This window comes from Erinaceus europaeus, chromosome 4, assembly GCF_950295315.1.
Source record: "Erinaceus europaeus chromosome 4, mEriEur2.1, whole genome shotgun sequence".
Classification (NCBI taxonomy): domain Eukaryota; kingdom Metazoa; phylum Chordata; class Mammalia; order Eulipotyphla; family Erinaceidae; genus Erinaceus; species Erinaceus europaeus.
This window is the reverse complement of record NC_080165.1, coordinates 87,460,071-87,480,495: the sequence shown is the minus strand read 5'-3', so window position 1 is coordinate 87,480,495 and position 20,425 is coordinate 87,460,071. Positions and strand designations below refer to the sequence as shown.

The 20,425-nt window shown below is 37.6% G+C and overlaps 1 protein-coding gene across 1 annotated transcript in view; it reads right to left on the bottom strand.

The window, feature by feature from the left end:
• The window catches only part of BMP5 (bone morphogenetic protein 5), a 133,847-nt gene that overhangs the window by 43,072 nt on the left and 70,350 nt on the right, over positions 1–20,425 (bottom strand). Inside the window, exon 3 of the mRNA XM_007516491.2 lies at positions 6,262–6,410. Within this exon, the coding sequence (XP_007516553.1) occupies positions 6,262–6,410 (149 nt within the window). The remainder of the gene's footprint in view (positions 1–6,261; positions 6,411–20,425) is intronic.

Here is a 20,425-nt window from a genome sequence, read left to right as displayed (position 1 = left end):
GAAGGAAGAAAGAAAGAAAAGAAAGAAAGGGACGTCATCAGGGTTCCCTGAAGATGGTGGACTGAGAAGCTGCTAGTGGCTTGAGCTCTGACCATATCTTCTAGAAACGGTAGAATTTTCTGCCTTTAGTAGGCCAGTCAATAAGGGGTCCTAGCGGTAACACCAAGGAGGTGACTATAACTTAATTTGGGTTAAAAAATAGAGTAGAAAAAAAGGGAAAAAATTTTTATCTTTTAAAATTATTAAGCACACCTCCTCCACCCCACCCCCATAACCAGTCCCTGGGGAACAGCTCCTAGCAGCCTCACCTGCTGAGCTTCTTTCTTTACCAAGATTCATGTCCCACCAGGGAGTATCATTCATTCTAAGTCTATACCCTTCTGAAACCTCTGGCCTTTTTTCTTTCTAAGTAGCCAACACCCCCAACAGCATAGTTAATTAAATAATTAAAAATAAATTTAAAAAAAAACTCTTTCCTTTCACTGCTCTTTTATGACTGTTCTTTTTCTTATCTTTTTCTATTTTCTCTCATTCTTTTTTTTCTTTTTCTCATTCTTGTCATCCTTTCTTCCTTAATCCTATAGCTTCCAAAGCCACAGGACCCATCCCCCACAACACCAAACAGTGTGCTTTTTTGAATTCACTGATACACATTTGGGAATTATTTGGGGGAAGAATTCTTACTCAGAGTAGACTCTCACTGCTAGTATCTCTGCTCAACTTCCCTTCCTCATTTAGCTACCACTAGAATATAGAGTGGATAGTAGATTTGCATAACTGTCTATCTATTTCAGCTATCCTTGTATAGTCCTGAGTTTTGTTATGTTTTTCTTTTCTCTTTCTAAACAATCAGCTGCCTCATCATGAAGTCTGAGGTAATCTGGGACAGGGTTTTTTTTTTTTACCCTGCTCTATTTTATTATTAATATTATATAAAGGCATATATCTTCACCCCCTTTATGTTGATCAGAATTAACTCTTAGGGTATCTTTCATTGCTAGGGTAGTGGGCATCTTATCTACTGTGGGAGGAACTTGTCTCGTTACTCTTACCTCCTCTACAGACTCTCCTCTCCCTCCTATTCCTAGCTAATTAAAAAAATTAAATTAAATTAAATTAATAATAAAGTAATCAAAAAAATTTCCTTTCAATGCTCTTTAATTACAGCTCTTTTTCTTATCTTTTTTCTCTCGTCTCTTTTTTCTTTTTTTTTAAATTTTTTTTTATTTAAGAAAGGATTATATAACAAAACCATAGGGTAGGAGGGGTACAACTCCACACAATTCACACCACCCAATCTCCATATCCCACCCCCTCCCCTGATAGCTTTCCCATTATCTATCCCTCTGGGAGTATGGACCCAGGGTCGTTGTGGGTTGCAGAAGGTAGAAGGTCTGGCTTCTGTAATTGCTTCCCCGCTGAACATGGGCTTTGACTGGTCGGTCCATACTCCCAGTCTGCCTCTCTCTTTCCCTAGTGGGTGTGTCTCTGGGGAAGCAGAGCTCCAGGACACATTGGTGGGGTCTTCAATCCAGGGAAGCCTGGCTAGCATCCTGATGGCATCTGGAACCTGGTGATTGAAAAGAGAGTTAACATACGAAGCCAAACAAATTGTTGAGCAATCATGGACCCAAAGCTTGGAATAATGGAGAGGAAGTGTTAGGGGGGTACTCACTGCAAACTCTAGTGTACTTCTGCTTTCAAAATGAATATTCTCCCCAGATCTATATACAAATTCAATGCAATACCCATCAAAGTTCCACCAAGCTTCTTTAAGAGAATAGAACAAACACTACAATCATTTATCTGGAACCTGAAAACACCTAGAATTGCCAAAACCATCTCGAGGAAAAGAAACAGAAATGGAGGCATCACACCCCCAGACCTTAAACTATATTATAAAGCCATCATCATCAAAACAGCATGGTACTGGAACAAAAATAGGCACACAGACCAGTGGAACAGAATTGAAAGCCCAGAAATAAATCCTAACACCTATGGACATCTAATATTTGATATGGGGGGCCCAAAGCATTAAATGGAAAAAGGAGGCTCTCTTCAATAAATGGTGCTGGGAAAACTGGGTTGTAACATGCAGAAGAATGAAATGGAACCACTTTATCTCACCAGAAACAAAAATCCACTCCAAATGCATCAAAGACCTAGATGTCAGACCAGAAACAATAAAATACTTAGAGGAAAACTTTGATAAAACAGTTTCCCACCTACACCTCAAGGATATCTTTGATGAAATAAACCCAATTGCAAGGAAGACTAAAGCAGAAACAAACCAATGGGACTACATCAAATTGAAAAGCTTCTGCACATCCAAAGCAACTATTAAACAAAGAGACCCCTCACAGAATGGGAGAAGATCTTCACATGCCAGATATCAGACAAGAAACTAATCACCAAAATATATAAAGAGCTCAGCAAACTTAGCACCAAAAAAGCAAATGACCCTATCCAAAAATAGGCAGAGGATATGAACAAAACATTCACCTCAGAAGAGATCCAAAAGGCTAACATACATATGAAAAACTGCTCCAGGTCATTGATTGTCAGTGAAATGCAAATTAAGACAACACTAAGATACCACCTCACTCCTATAAGAATGGCATACATCAAAAAGGACAGCAGCAACAAATGCTGGAGAGGTTGTGGGGACAGAGGAACCCTTTTACATTGCTGGTGGGAATGTAAATTGGTACAGCCTCTGTGGAGAGCAGTCTGGAAAACTCTCACAAGGCTAGACATGGACCTTCCATATGATCCAGTAATTCCTCTCCTGGGGTTATACCCCAAGGACTCCATAACACCCAACCAAAAAGAGGTGTGTACTCCTATGTTCATAGCAGCACAATTCATAATAGTTAAAACCTGGAAGCAACCCTGGTGCCCGACACAGATGAGTGGCTGAGAAAACTGTGGTATATATACACAATGGAATACTATGCAGCTATCAAGAACAATGAACCCACCTTCTCTGACCCATCTTGGACAGAGCTAGAAGGAATTATGTTAAGTGAGCTAAGTCAGAAAGATAAAGATGAGTATGGGATGATGCCACTCATCAACAGAAGTTGAGGAAGAAGATCTGAAAGGGAAACTAAAAGTAGGACCTGACCAAATTGAAAGTAGGGCACCACAGAAAAAACCCTGTGGTGAGGGGTAGACACGCAGCTTCCTGGGCCAGAGGGGGTGGGAGTGGGTGGGAGGGATGGGTCACAGTCTTTTGGTGGTGGGAAAGGTGTTTATGTACACTCTTAGTAAAATGTAGTCATATAAATCACTAGTTAATTCATATTAGAGGGGGAAAATTAATTGTATTTCTCGAAGTTTTTAAAACACAGACTGAGTCTTTTTAATATATAGGCTGTGTAATTGATATGCAGACTCTCTCAAAAGCCTATACCAAGTAGATCAGAAGCAACCAATAGCACAGCTATAAACAAGATACTGGGTACTTTACAACAAACCCTAACAAAAGGACTTTTCACAGTTAACCCAATTACCAATTATTGTGATGATAACATTAACTATCGATTGTCTTTTTGAACCCTAAGACAGCAGGAACCTCACATCTCCAATATAGAGCCTCTACTTCCCCCAGTCCTGGAACCCTTGGATAGGGCCCACTTTCCCGTATGCCTCTCCCAATCCAATCAAATAATATTGCATCTGCCGATCACAACCTAACCAATGCAACGATTGCCACCTCAACATGCTTCACTTCAGACTGTGTCCAGAGACTTCACGTGTGGAATGACAACCCTTCAGCTTCATTACTCGGGTGAGTCCTTTCTTTTATAGTATACTCTAATTCCATCTCAGGTGGTTCACTTTCTAACAAAGTCCCAAAACCTAGATATACACCAGTTTCTGTGAGATAGAGCATATGTTCACACGTATCCGTAAACTACTGCAGAATATATACCTGAAAGCAGAAGTACACTAGAGTTTGCAGTGAGTACCCCCCTAACACTTCCTCTCCACTATTCCAAGCTTTGGGTCCATGATTGTTCAACAATTTGTTTGGCTTCATATGTTAACTCTCTTTTCAGTCATCAGGTTCCAGATGTCATCAGGATGCCGGCCAGGCTTCCCTGGACTGAAGACCCCACCAATGTGTCCTGGAGCTCTGCTTCCCCAGAGACCCACCCTACTAGGGAAAGAGAGAGGCAGACTGGGAGTATGGACCGACCAGTCAACGCCCATGTTCAGCGGGGAAGCAATTACAGAAGCCAGACCTTCTACCTTCTGCAACCCACAATGACCCTGAGTCCATGCTCCCAAAGGGATAGCTATCATGGGATGGGGCGGGATATGGTGGGATATGGAGATTGGGTGGTGGGAATTGTGTGGAGTTGTACCCCTCCTACACTATGGTTTTGTTAATTAATCCTTTCTTAAATAAAAAAGAAAAAAAACAACCAAGGGCAACAAAAGGGAATTAATAAATAAATTAATTAAATAAATATTTTAAAATATTTAAAAAAGAAAGAAAGAAAAGAAGCCACTTGAAAGTGATCCAAGACAATCGATCTTTCATTTCACTTTTTCACTCTAGCTTGCTAGGCAATCTTTAACAGAATTCAGTAAGAAGAAATTAGATATGAACTTTGGGATTCTCGGTTGTCTTTTTCCAAGAAAGATGATAAAACCTAAATGAGAAACATAATTAATCACTCCTTTGCAAACTATCCTCCCTTGATGTGGCCCCAATCTCATTATGACTTGGGTCAAATATATCAAGGCCCACCTGAATGTTTAAAAACACTTACCAACTTAACCAGTCATCAAATATACTTGTTCTACACAACTATCATAAAAAATATATGACTTTTAGACAGAAGCAGAGGGAGAGAGAGAGAAATACCACATGACTCAAAGCTTACTTCAATGCAATGTGGGCTCAGCTAAAGCTTGGGTTAGGTCACCCCACATGACAAAGCAGCAGACTATCCAAATGAGCTGTTTTGCAAATCTGACAAATAAAATTTTAATCCATCTGAGATTATAGACTTGAATTTAGAAAAATGAGGACACTTTGTTTGATCAAAGGCATGCAAAGCTCTGAATAAACTGACATTGGCCTCCTGACCAGTTCTCCGACAAGATATGCCAAGTGCCTTCTTTATGTAATCTTTGTAAATTCTACTCCATTTGTTGGTAATATCTGTTCTCAACTTTTCCCCTAATCAAATCTTCCTGATCTTCAAGAATGTAGCTCGAAGTTTTTTCATTGTTCTACATAAAAAGTTCATTAGACTCTTCCCAGCATATGGAAACACTCATGCATTGACTATGATGTGATTTCTACCTTGTGCCTTACTTAACTTCAAACCATTCTTGATGTTTGCTCACCACTTTTTATCTCCAGCATCTAGTCAAACACACAGCACAATGTTGCTCAATAACTACTTTTGGAGCTTCTGCAGAACCTTTTCCTGTGTGATTCTGGACTTCTTGTCTCTAACAAAGTAATACAACTAAATGTTCAGATCTTACTTAATATTACTTTCTATGTTTTTAGTGACTCTTTTGTTCCATCTTCATTCTGCCTTCTACCATGCCTGATAGCAGGCAAAGGCCTGTTTCCCCTGCACCGTTTTTGATGCATATGTTTTGTTATTATTTAGTCAGACTTTGAGACTTGCATACAGTAAAAATCATTGTTTGGGGCAGGGTGGTGGTGAACCTCGTTGAGTGCACGTGTTATCATACACAAGCACCTCGGTTCAAAACTTGTCCCCAGAGAAAAAATTCAGCACCGGTGAAACAGTATTGTAGGTATCAGTATCTTTCTTTATATTTCCCCTTCCCCTCTCAATTTCTCTTCACCCCATCAAATAAAAGAGATAAATAAATGAATAAATTACCTTAAAGTCATCTTTCTTCAATGCATAGTTCTGTTGTTTTTTAAATAAATGATTATTGTGTAACCACAAACATAGTAAGGATATAAATCCATAACACTCTGCATTTAGCTTTATCTAAGTGCTGCTATGTTATAGTGGCGCTACTTGTCTTTGATACTAGACTAAAAATTCCTTGTGCCTGGCAATAAATGTGTGTTGAGTAAAAGTGCTCATAAATTATCAAACAATTAAAAATGGAACTATCCTTTGGAATGGGTTACTTTGCACATCATAAGTATACATATATAAAGAGTGAATACTGCTTAAATCAAATGAAATGCTTTAAATCTCAGTAATGTCAATACCAGTAACACACAATAATAAGAAAATCAATACTTACCATCTCCTGTTTCTGCACAGAGCTGTAAACCCAAATTGTTCTGTGGATTAATCACCCAGTGATTGCTTGTCACAGTGATATCAAAGACAAGCCAACCCACATCTAAAGCTTGGGCCTTTCTTGTGTCTAACAAGAACAGATCTGCATCCCTGGGAATAAAGAAAAAGAACAACAAATAAAGTTAAAAGTTTGAACAAAGATCATGATTTCCTACACTTAAGTGAAAACACTCCCAAAGCACTCTTTAACCGGAGTTAATTAAAGAACAAGTGAGTCAAGTGAGGAGTAATAAAATACAGAACCTTTTATTGCTAGGCTTCCAACCCAAACCTGGTGCATATTAGTAATATCTGAATGTGATTTTCATTTTCTATTTTCCATTGCTCTTTATAAACTGATTTAGGGGATCTTAATCTTGTCCCCAAGAGTCAGTATTCTCCAAAAGCACTATTCCTAAGCAACCTTCACTAGCAAGCTCATTAGTAATAATCAAATTGAGTAATGAATATAGCTATTACAGTTTGGAATGAATGTGAATTCTCTCTCTCTCTTTTTTTTTAGTGTGGATTCTCAAGGGATGAAGCACAAGTAAGATGTGGTACAAGCACCTGTTTTAGAGATAGTTTTCCACTTTGTGCCCAAATTTATTGTAAATTAAAATATTTTGTTATATGATTATTTTATGAACACAAAAGACATGGTCATAGAGTGAACTGTTTAATTAAAAGATAAATCTTATGAGTTTAAAAACAAATCTAACCTAATTGTTTTGACATCTGCATATTTTTGTCCCCTGGGGACAATAATGACTGCAAATATAAGCTTGCATGCCATAGAATAGTCTCCACAGTGATATTCTTAACATTTATTGATCTTAACTTGCCATTAAATTTATAAATGTATGAATATTTGTTGAATTGTAATGAATCACTGTTTTGATTTCCTCCCTATAGGCAGCTGCTGAACCAAGTATTACCCATTTCTGACATTCACTATTTACAACAGATCATCTGTCTTGATGAACTTGAGGATCAGAAATACTAATGGTGAAGCAGAATTCTGTTACTATAACAGAAATGCACCATCATCTTGTTGTTGTTGCTGAGGTTTCACTGCTTTGGGAGATTTTTTTTTTCAAATACAGAAAGAGAGAGGAGAGAAAGAGAGAGAGAGAGAGAGAGAGAGAGATATGCACTATAACACCTAACTTTTCCTTAATATCAGAGCACTCTTATGTAATAAACAAGGGGTGTGACCCAGTTTCATGTAAATGACAAAGCAGACAACCTTCTAGGTGAACTATGTCATTGCACACACTATTACACAGTTTTGTGACCTTCTATACTTTGCTAAATTTATTTAAAAGTATATTTACTTAAGTGAGGAAAGTCAACAGTATTTAATAACCTATATTAAATACTACTCAACCACACCTATGGACATCTAATTTTTGATAAAGGGGGCCTAAAATATCACATGGAAAAAGGAGAATCTCTTCAACAAATGATGTTGAGAAAAAAATGGGTTGAAACATACAGAAGGATGAAACTGAACTACTGTATTTTACCACATACAAAAGTAAACTCCAAATGGATCAAGAACTTTGATGTTAGATGAGAAACTATCAAATACTTTGAGGAATATGTTGGTGGAATTTTTTCCATCTAAATGGATATACATCTAAATGGATTTTAATCTTAATCTTAAGGCTGCTTGCTTTGTCATGTACATGAAACTGGGTCACACCCCTTGTTTATTACATCGGAGTACTCTGATATCATCTTCAATGATGCGAACCCAATTTCAAAACAAAAACAAAAATAAACCAACAGGAGTACATCAAACTGAAAAGTTTCTGCACAGCAAAAGAAAAAAAGACAACAATGAGATACCACTTCACTCTTGTATGAATGTCATACATCAGAAAGGACAGTAACAACAAATGTTAGAGAGATTGTGGGGGCAAAGGATACCTCCTGCATAGCTAGTGGGAATATAAATTGGTCCAATCCCTGTGGAGAATAGTCTGGAGAACTCACAGAAAGCTAAAAGTAGGCCTACTCTATGACCCTGCCATTCCTCTCCTGGGGATATAGCCTAAGGAATCAAAGACACCTATCCTAAAAAGATCTGTGTATACCTTTGTTCATAGCACCACAGTCTGTAACAGTCAAAACCTGGAAGCAATCTAAGTGTCCAACAACAGATGTGTAGGTGAAAAGGTTGTAGCATATATACATAATGGAATACTACTCAACTACTAAGATTAATGAGTTCACTCTCTTCACTTCACTTTGGATGGAGTTTTGAAGGAATCATGTAAAGTGAGAAAAGCCATAAAAGTAAGGATGAATATGGGGTGATCTCACACATGGGTAGAAGTTGAAAAATAAGAACAGAAGGGGGAAAATACAACAGAGAACTTGGACTGGGTTCGATACATTGCAGCAAAATAAAGTATTCTGGGGTGGCGGGAAGACAGGAACCTAAGCTGGGAATGGGTCAACTATATGGAAATTCAGTTTCCAAATAATAAGCTCTGAAAATGAAATAAGCACTCCATTTATGTCACACAACATCTTTTCTCCCACCCATCTGTGTTACACCTGCAATCTTAAATTTCTAGTCTGATACAACATCATTGATTTAGCCTAAGAAATGTATGATCCACACTCCCAGCCTGTCTCTCTCTTTCCCTAGTGGGGCAAGGCTCTGTGGAAGCAGAGGGGGACAGATTCTTGCACCAAGATCCTCAAGCATGGGAAAGTGCAATCTACTAGGTGAGACACCACTCAGATTGTATGTACATTATTATGATTACATTTTCTGAACAAAATTATTAATGCACTTAATTATGTACATTTATCCAAAGGACACAAAAAGCATTAATTTGAAGGGATATATGTATCAACATGCCCATAACTGCATTATATACAATAGCCCAAATATGGAAGCAAATGGAACTGAAGGTGGCTATGCTTACTGAATTAACAGATGGAGGTTAACTAATAGATGGTTTCACACATGTGGAATCTAAAGATTTGAAATATATAAACTTGTAAAAAATACTGTCTTTGAAATTATGAGAAATATGGTGTTTAGTGGTAAGGGTGGGGGCAGAAAACTTTGGTGATGGGTGCAGGCTGGAACTGACTATACCCTGTAACCTCTTAATCTCATAAAAAACTACTAATTTTTTAAACTAAGTTGTCCAGTTTATATTTGATAGAATAATTAGGGTCAACAGTTATTTATACAATGATATTATACCAAAAGTTTATTAATAACTTGTATTTATGAATTTGATTTACAGAAATTCATTCATTTTATTTTAGTACCATTTACCAGAAAGAGTTCAAAATCCAAATGGCAAGGACAAAGAGACACCCAGCTAACATGAAAATTTACCCTTTGCTTGATTCCATGCCACTAAGTCAAAATCTCACCACTTGGTGAATTCAATTTCTTCACCTCAGCTTGGATGGAGCTTGAAGAAATACATGTTAAATAAGATAAAGCTAGAAATAGAAGGATGAATATGGGATGGCTTCATTCATTGACAGAAGTTGAAAAATAAGAACTGAAGGGAAAACACAAAGCAGAATTTGGACTGGAGTTGATGTATTGCACCAAAGTAAAAGACTGTGGGGGGGGGGGATGAGGGTGGGGGAGGGTTCAGGTCCTAGAAGACAGAGAAGGACCTAGTGGGGTTTGAATTGTTATGTGGACAACTGAGAAATGTTACATATGTGCCAACTATTGTATTTTATTTTACTGTCGACTATAAACCATTAATTCCAAAATAAATTTAATAATAATAATGAAAGAAAAATGAATCTAGATCTACAATGACCAAGGCACATAATAGTAAAAAAATGGCAAAGGTCATGAGCAAAGACATAATTCTGAAGGCTGCTAGAGAAGGCTAAAAAGTCAAATATACTCAGCCTATGGTCTATGTAACAAAAAGTTTAAGACACTCAATCTAAGCACATAAGACTTCAAACTGGAAATGAGATTGAATTTAATGGTGGGCTCAAATTGTTAATACATTTCTAATAATGACTTGTTCTTTGAAATATTGTCTCCAAAAGGCTTAGACCAGGGAGAACAGAAGCAACCGTTGATGTTACTTTATAAGATACAGCTATATATACATAGCTTAAAAGGTCATAATTTATGGTGAGGTTTTGTATGATACAGCAATCCCTGACAATGGGATTTTCAAAGTTAACCCAATTGCCAAGTAATTTGGTTATAGCTTTATAGCTATAAAATATAAAAAATGCCTTCTTAAACCCTAAGACAGCAGGAACCTTCCCCTCCCCTTCCTCTATAAAGCCCAAACATCTCCTAGTCCTAGAAACTCTAGGGCAAGGTTCACGTTCCTGCATGCTTCTCTCAACTCATACCAACTGACACTGCATCTGTTGATGCCAACCTAATCAATGCAACAAGTACCACCTCAGCATGCTTCACTTGGGACTGTGTTCAGAGATGGCAGGCTTAAAATGTCAACTCTTCAGTTTCATTACTCTGGTGAGACTGTTCCTAGTTCATAGGACTCCTTAACTCCATTTTGAGTGGCACACTTTTTAACAAAACCTCAAAACCTAGATATAGACCAAGGCCTGTGAGATAGGGCATATGTACATGTACCCATAAGTTAGGGGGAAATATATACCTTAAAACAGATGTGCACAATAATTTGCAGTGAGTCAAAAAATGAAGCAAGAAAGTAAAAAGAACTAAAAAGACACCTTAAAGTACCTAATGAAACAGATTCTACTTAGACCTAGATACTTTCCTCTCCTACCGCCCATTACACGTCCCCTAATCACTCCAAAGCTGTGTCAGACAAAGTAAGGACTACAATAGCTGAATAAGGGAAAGAGACTGGCATACCTTAATTATGACTCCTTAGTCACAACCAGGCCACCGTTTCACCTGGGGCCCTAGTCAGGGAGTCCTGGGATTCCCACACAGACATGATGGGCCTAGACCTCGAACAAATCCCTCTCGCCACTGTCACTGGTCATCTCCATTAAGAACAACATAATGAACCCCTTTGTGGGCCCCTATAGGACCTTGCCCTTAATGTGGATCAATAATGGTAGGGAATGTTACGTTCTCCAAAGGAAGATTGGACAACATACCTACCTACTACCTGATGAAGATGGGTCATAAATTGGTGCAGCCTGAATATTCCTAGCCGTGACCATAGAATATGAGCTCAGACCTACAGGGATGCAGATGTTACACAGGCTCCTGTGCTGAATATGGGCCCCAGATCAAACCGCTGGGGTTTAAAGTTAACAATACCTATATATTTCCACATATTTTGTAGCTACTCTCTTTCCTAATCCAGCTTATCGCCATCTCCCCAGACAATACCTTGGGTCCACCTGCATCTCAGATGCCAGGCTCAGGTAACATATAGTAAAGTCACAGGCCCTTCAGAATATACCTAAAATAGGCCTACTATCTACAAAATGGAGGCCCCAAATCTTCATCTGCAATATTCCAGCCTTTAGGTTCATGATTAGTCAACAATTTGTTTGGCTTTATACATAAGTTAACTCTTTTAAGCCACCAGGTTCCAGATGCTACCATGATGCCAACCAGCCTTCACTAGAAAGAGGACCCCACCATTGTATCCTGGAGCTCCACTACCCTGTAATGGAAAAAGTGGCTCAATGGACTTTGGTGGAAGGATACTAGTTATTCAGTAGGGGGGAAGTGGTAGATTTTGATGAAATGAAAAATTGTACTTCTCAAACATTTATAGGCTTGTATACCAAAGTTGCCGCAAAAACAATTAAAAAAATAATAAGTTATAGGGGGTCGGGCTCAGCAGGTTAAATGTATATGGTGCAACTCGCAAGGACCTTTGTAAGGATCCCAGCTTCAGCCCCTGGCTCCCCAGCTGCACGGGGGTCATTTCACTGGTGGTGAAGCAGGTCTGCAGGTATCTATTTTTCTTTCTCCCTCTATGTCTTCCCCTCCTCTCTCCATTTCTCTCTGTCCTATCCAACAACAACGATATCAATAACAACAATAATAACCACAATGATGATAAAAAATTAAATTATAAAAGTCTAAAGAATTGTCAAAAACTTTAATAGGAAACAAAATTTTATCTTTATCAGTAAGAAATAATCAAAAGGAAATATTCGTTTTAGTTTAGTTTAGTTCAGTTTGATTGCTGCTGAGGTTTCTCTGCTCAGGGCCAATTATTTTTTATTACAAAGGGAGAGACAGACAAAGAGAGGGAGACATCATAGCACTGAAAATTCCTCCAGTGCTGTGGACTTAAGATTCTATTATGTCGGGCATCAGGAGGTAGCGCAGGGGGTTAAGCGCAGGTGGCACAAAGTGTAAGGACCAGCGACCAGCATAAGGATCTCGGTTTGAGCCACCAGCTCCCCACCTGCAGGGGAGTCGCTTCACAAGTGGTGAAGCTGGTCTGGAGGTGTCTATCTTTCTCTCCCCCTTTGTCTTCCCCTTCTCTCTCCACTTCGCTCTGTCCTATCCAACAACAACAACAATAATAACTACAACAACAATAAAACAAGGGTAACAAAAGGGAGAATAAAAAAAAAATTCTATTTTGCCATGGTGAAACAGGCACTTTCCAAATGAGTTATGTTAAAGAATAATAATAATAAATAATAAATAATAGTATTCAATCCCCAGCAGCACATGTACCAGAGTGATGCCTGGTTCTTTCTCTCCTCCTACCTTTCTCATGGATAAATAAGTAAAATCTTTAAAAGACAAAGCAGAACTTAGACTGGATTTGGTGCATTGCACCAAAATAAAGTACTTTAAGGAGAGGGGGAGGGTTCAGGTCTTGGCAGAGGAGGACCTAGTGGTGACTGTATTGTTATAGAGAAAACTGGGACATGTTATGCATGTATTGTGCATATGTATTATGTATGCACAAACTATTGTATTTTACTGTTGAATGTAAACCCTTAATCCCTCAGTAAAGAAATTAAAATAATAATAATAACATTAGAGATTCAGAATAATAATATTAGAGATTCTGAGGCAGAGAGCTTGAAAGAGATCATAAAACTAAAACTTGCTTCAGTGTGGTGGAGGCCAGGCTCAAACCTGATTTGTGCACACAACAAAGCAACAAACTAACCTAGTGAGCTATTTATTTCACCAACCCTCCGAGAATTTTTTTAATTTACTCTGATTTCAATTACATATATGTAAGCATATGTTTTTATACAAAAGAAAGTGAGAAAAGAAGAAGAAAAGATGTAGGGAAGTTTAAAATAAAAAGCAGTTAACAGAGTTTAAGCACCCCATTCTACTATCAAATCAAGAAGCATTAAAATTGACCAAGAAAAGATTTAGAAAACTGTTTGGAAGATAACACAGATAACTTTTAAGAGAAAGCTACATTTCTGCTCCCTCTTCATAAGGTATGATCTATACAGTTCTCTTTAGCTCTTTCTGAAATTTCTACTACTATAACTATTTCATCTTTTTTGGTTCTTGATTACTTTAAGATGATGGTAGGGAACTGAACCCAGAGTGTAGCACATACTCTACTATTGAGCCACCTCCACAGCACAATTTTATTTTTATGAGAGAACAACGAACTGAATGAGCAAATGAACCCAGTGCAAACCCCAAGAAGTCTTTTTTATGCTATGACTCTTCTGACACAAAATATGACAAAGAAAAGCTGACTCTCAGGCACAAGTTTTCCCCATTTTTTTTGTTTTGTTTTATGGTTTAACTTCATAAATAGGGACATATATATTAAATTTGGCATTGTGACTATTTAGGGGCAAATCATTCTTTGTTGGAGGAAGAGCAGCATGAATCCCTATAGACATCAAGAGACTTCCATGAGCTTCTCTAGTTACTTCAGGGGCTAGTAGCATAACAACCTCCAGCATCACCTAGTGTGACATGACAACCGAGTTTATCTCCACATTTCTAATTGTCTCTTGAAAGCCAAATCACTCCAGTTGAGAAACTCTAATATTAACATAAAGCACAATTCCTATAGAGCAGTTATGCCAGTGCTGTTTATGCACTCTCCTGTATATATACAAAATACGTCAGAAAGCACCTGAATACTGTTTCTTTGCACTGCTCTCAAGAGGCCACATAAACTTCCTGAGTAGAAATTGTTAGTGTACATTCTGAAATGAATCACAAATCATAGGGAAGCAGAGGTAGGGAGTTGCTGTAAATACAAAGCTGACTGTGAACTGGACTGATGACAGCTTAACTAAATATATCCAAATATTAAGGGTGGCTAATGACATCAAGCAGGCTAGCTCAAAATGTTTGAATGATGGAGCACAGAATATATAAATTCATAACAGAATGTTAGTAAAAGTTTACATATGACATAATACATTTTCTTGGGAGAACACACAAATACATATATGTGAGAAAACATATTTCTAGTGAAGTACTGGGATGCATTGGATCGACCTTCTCGTGGTGGATCCCGTGAGTACCCATTTATTGGGGAAACTGACGATCCTTCCTAGCCGACTGAATCCACTTGGATCCCAGTCACTTTCAAAGCCAGCAACAAGCAGCTCCTGACAGCTTTCAACCTGACCTGTTGACTGGCTACAGAAGAAGGGCAAATGCTAGAAGAAGAAGTGAAGTACTTATGGTACCAGATGGACATTATATGTGAGCATTTTATGTATGTATAGGTGCTGACTGAAATTCTTAGTGGTGGTTGTTACTGACATAGACTTATGTACTTATTTTGCATTATTTAGTTCTTAAACTAAATAACTGAAACATTTTAATGCTAATGGATTTCTTCCAGGTTATTTCTGCTAGGATATACTTCTCTCTCCTACCACTTCTTCTCCCTCAAATAAATTCTTCCTTATCTTGAAAAAGTCCCACTCATGGGTGAATTCCTCTCAGTGATGTCCCCAAAGGTTTCTCACTCTCCTACATAGAGAACTAATTTTCTCTTCATGTGTATTTCCACAACACTTAGAGCATACTTACATCACAGTGCTTAGCACATTGTATTATAGTTATTTAACTCTGTGTGAGGCAGGCCCACCACAACCTTCAGCCCTCAGGCTATGAGCTTTAGAGCTTTTCGGATCTCATTTACTAGGCCTAAGTCCCCTGTGCTTGCCACATGGTAGGTGCTCAGCAAAGCATGCCAAACTCAGCTGAATTATCTGGAAAATTCAATCATGTGGAAACCTCATTTCCCCATAATGCCAGATATATGAGGTGTGACTGAAGAGCAGTGCCTTGTATATAAAATTGGGGGTTTTCAGCCCTATATGAAAAGATTAAATAAGTGAAATGATGCAGTGTGATATTGTTTTTCACCAATAAAAAAAGGATTTTTGGATACAAGGAGTGGTCCTAACTTTGAAAAATTACTATAGAGAAGTGCTAGTTTTCTTTCCTATCTACATTTTGGATACAAAATTGGGAGATGAGGATATATATCAGAACACTTCTTTAAATTATATACATTTAAGTAGAAGTAGGGAATAATTGCAGAGATGATAAAAAATAAAACACATAACTTTACAAACTTTTACTTTAGTATTATTTTTCATTCTTATCAGAACAATTCTCATTTCTAATTCATGGTGTTACCAAGGATTAAACCTGGGACCTTAGAAACCTGGGACCTGGTATAGAAGCCTTTATGTCCCCATTATGCTTGCTATTTTCTTAGCTAACAAATCATTTTAAGAGTTTTAAATCTCAATAAGATAAATAAAGGTGAATGAGAGGATATGATCAATTTCATAAATGATAGGTGTTCTGTTCCATACTTGGCTACACAATACTGTTAAAGTGTTCATAGACTATTAGGTTAACAGACTGATTAATATATCAAATATAAAACACATCTATGAGGGTGGAGGTAGATATCATAATAGCTATGCAAAGAGATTCTCATGCCTGAGGCTCCAAAGTCTCAGGCTCAATCCTTTGTACCACCATAAACCAGAGCTAAGCAGTGCTCTGGTAAAAATAAATAAATAAGGGAGTCCAGCGGTAGCACAGTGGCTTAAGCACATATGGCACAAAGCACAAGGACCGACATAGCCGCTGTAAGGATCTCAGTTCGAGCCCCCGGCTCCCCACCTGCAGGGGAGTTGCTTCACAAGCGGTAAAGCAGGTCTGCAGGTGTCTTTCTCTCCCCCTCTCTGTCTTCCCTTCCTTTCTCCATTTCTCTCTGTCCTATCCAAGAATAACTACAACAATAAAACAACAAGGGGAATAAAAGGGAATAAATAAATATTTATAAATAAATAAATAAAACATATCTATGAAATGTTTGTTTAAATTACTGCACTGATCTCCACCTTACCATTCTGTATAGTACCTTAATGGAAGTGAGTTTTACATGCATGAAATGTGCATGTATGCTTGTGTCTATTCACACAGATAAAGAAATGTATGTACATATACATTCTGAAGTCACTACATTAAAAATGCAGTCTACACTTCCTTTTCAATAGTTTCTGAGTTTAATTCAAAACATTAAGTAAATAAAACTTATGTATTTGAAGATAGAAGTAGTGGTCCAAACTTTGAAAATGGTTATAGAGAGCACTAGTTTCCTTTCCTAGCTACAATTTAGTTCTTTGTTTCAGAAATATGAAATATCAGAGATAATAGTAAAAAGTAATAATTGGATTTTATGTTTTCTTATTTTCTTTATATGGGAGGAAGGGGAAGAATGGAGGAGGGATAAAAGGAGGGAGATAGAGAAAGAGAGAGTCAGTGCACTACTCAGTTCTGGTATAAAGTGGTGCAGGAGTTAAGCCTAGAACCATTGTGGTCACAGGAATGCAATCCAGTGAACAATTTCTGCAGAATCTCCATAGTAATAACTGGACTTTGAAATTGCTTTTTAAGTTGAATTTTTATGTTCTAACTGCAACTACATGATACATAAATGAAAAGTTTTTAATGCATTCTTCCTCAGTCTCAGAGAACTAAAGTTAATGTTCTGAAATGCTTTTGTAAAATAAAGGAAAAAAATTTTTTTCTTTGCTTTGTTTCTTGTGGATGAAGTAACTTCCATAGTTTAAGAAAAAAAAAAAACTACTTATTTTCTAAGTTCTGGAGTTAGATTTTGTTTTGTTTCATTTTGTTTGAGTTTTTCCACTTCTTGGAAAAGCTTAGAAAATTGTTTCGTTGAGAAATCAGTAGGAAACGTATTTTACTGTCTTCTCCTATTTATAATGGGTTTTTATTATTGAACAATTTTATCATAAAAATCTAGAAAATACAGAAAGGAAAAATTTGAAATTATCCACAATAAATAATCCCACATACAAAACAAACAAACAAGCCCACTACAATGAGCATGTGATTCTTCTTTCAAATCTGTTCCCATATGAATTTACTTAAAATTATATCCTAATGAATACATTCATGTTTCTTGTTTTTTTGTCAATCAAAATGACAACATGATCATTTTCTGATGTTATTAAACACTTAGAAGCACAATTTGTACCTGATATATCAAGTAATCTTCCTTCCTCCCTCCTTTCCTTCCTTCCCCTCTCTTTTTCTCTTTCTTTCCCTTTCTTCCTCTCTCTCCATTTCTTTCTTTATTGGATAGAGATAGCCAGAAATCAAGAGTGAGATAAAGAGGGGAAGAGACAGAGAGACAACTGCAGCACTGCTTCACCACTCTCAAAGCTTTGCCCCTGCAGGTGGAGGCCTGGGGCTCGAACCTGGGTCCTTGCCCATTGAAATATGTGTGCTCAACCAAATGTTCCACCACCCAGCACCTCAAGTACAGTATTTCCATTTTCAAAGAAAGACAGTATATTCATGAGAGGGGAGCTTTTTATCTAAAAATAGAAGATACTAGCAATGGATTTCAATATAAACTTTCAGTAAGAACATTTTTGAATATTCAAAAAAGAACATTTTTGAGTAGTAAAACTGCTCATCAAAAGTAGATAAACATATGTAATAGGATTTACCCAGGTAAATTGGATTAAAACCAACTAATATCAACTAAGGATTCTTTTTTTATTTTTTAATCAGTAGAGGCATCACTGTGGTTTGTTGCCTGCAAGACTCCACTACTCTTTCTTAGATAAAAGATGAAAGAGATAGAAAGATGGAGAGCAAAAGAGACACACTGCTGGACAGTCCCACCACTTGTGAAGTTTCCGTACATCAGGTGCTTTTGCAGTGGCCAGGAACTCAAACCCAGATCCTTGTGCAATAATATATACTCTCTCCTGGGTGAGTCACCTCCTCGCTTCTATTTATTTTTTTTAAGATTTATTTATTTAGCATCAGCAAGGTAGCTCATCTGGATAGTGTACCTGCTTTGTAATGGGAAAACCCAGACTCCAGGCTGGCCCCCACCACACGCCATAAATCTTCAGTGTTATGAAAATTTTCTTCTCTCCCTCTGTATCTAAAAACTCCAGGATATTTCAGGATACAGTCTCTAGCACCACCATAAACTAAAACTGAGCAGTGCCCGGGTGCCTCTCTCTCACTCAATCTTTCTCCCCCACTCCTTTCTGTATCTCTCTCATTAAAATAAAAATGAATTAGAAAAACTGTAAGCCAGGAGTTGGTTTATGCAGCGGGTTAAGCGAAGGTGGTGCAAAGCACAAGGACCGACATAAGGATCCCAGTTCAAGCCCTCGGCTCCCCACCTGCAGGGGAGTGAGTAGCTTCGCAAGTGGTGTAGCTGCAGGTGTCTCTTTCTCTCCTGCTCTCTGTCTTCCCCTCCTCTCTCCATTTCTTTCTGTCCTAGCCAACAATGACGAAATCAATAAAAACACCAATAATAACTACAACAATAAAACAAGGGCAACAAAAGGGAATAAATAAATAAATATTTTTTAAAAAGAAAGAAAGAAACTGTAAACCTTAAAAAAAAAAAAAGTTCAGGGAAGATGGCGGACTGAAAAGCTGCTAGCAGCTGAGCTCCAACCACATCTCCTGGAAACAGTAGGATTTTCTGCCTTTAGCAGGACAGTCAATAGGGGGTCCTAGCAGTGACACCAGGAGGTGACTATAACTTAATTTGGGTTAAGAATTAGAGTAGGAAAAAAGGGGAAAAAAAACTTTTTTTTTCTTCCTTTTAATTTTCAAGCATAGCTACTTCCCCCCCCCAAGCAGTCCCTGGGGACCAGCTCCTAGCAGGATCCCCCACACCACCAAACAGGGTGCTTTTTTGAATTCACTGATACACATTTGGGAATTTCCTTTCACTGCTCTTTAATTACAACTCTTTTTCTTATCTTCTACCTTTTCTCTCTCTTGTCTCTCTCTCTCTCTCTTTTTTTTTTTTTTATCTTGTCATACACTTCTTCCTTCTTTGCCTTTCTGAATTTGGGAATTATTTTGGGGAAGAAATCTGACTCAGAGTGGACTCTCTATGTGTGTATCTGTGCTCTAGTTCACTTTCCCCTCAGTTACCCTAGAATATACAGTGGATAGTAGATTTGCATAACTGTCTATTCTTGCTATCCTTTCGTTCTTTTCTCTTTCCTCACTGGGATTTGGTTACTATTTTTTCACGGACTGGAGAAATTGTTTGGCTAACCTAACTGGTAACGATTAAACTACTTCAATACTTACTTCAATTGCTACTGTAATTCCGGAGGTTGGTGAGTGCAATTGTCATAAAGGTATTTAGTACAGTGTTACTTGTACTCAAGACACAACAACAGAGGAACAAAGAGCATAAAAAAGAGAAACACATAAATTAAAAGAATGGGTAGATAAAAAACAAATAAAACTGCTACTCCAATGAATGAAGACAAGAGTCCAGAAGAAACTACAAATCAGCCAGAAGTAACCATAGATAAGAAAAGTATGCAAGCAATAATAAACTTATTAATCACAGAAATGAAAACAACATTGGAGGAAAGGAATGGCAGTATTAGGGAAACAACAGTTGAGACGCCCAAGGAAAATACTGATTATCTTGAGGCAATTAGAGAACTGAAAGCTGAAATAGCTGTAATGAAGAAAAAAGCTGAGGCCAGGGAAAGCAGACTAACAGAAGCAGGAAACAGAATTAGTCAGACAGAGGATGAGTTAGAGAAAACAAAGAAAGAGGTGAAAGAGCTTAAAAATAGATTGAGAGACACTAAAAACAACAACAGAGACATATGGGATGATCGCAAAAGAA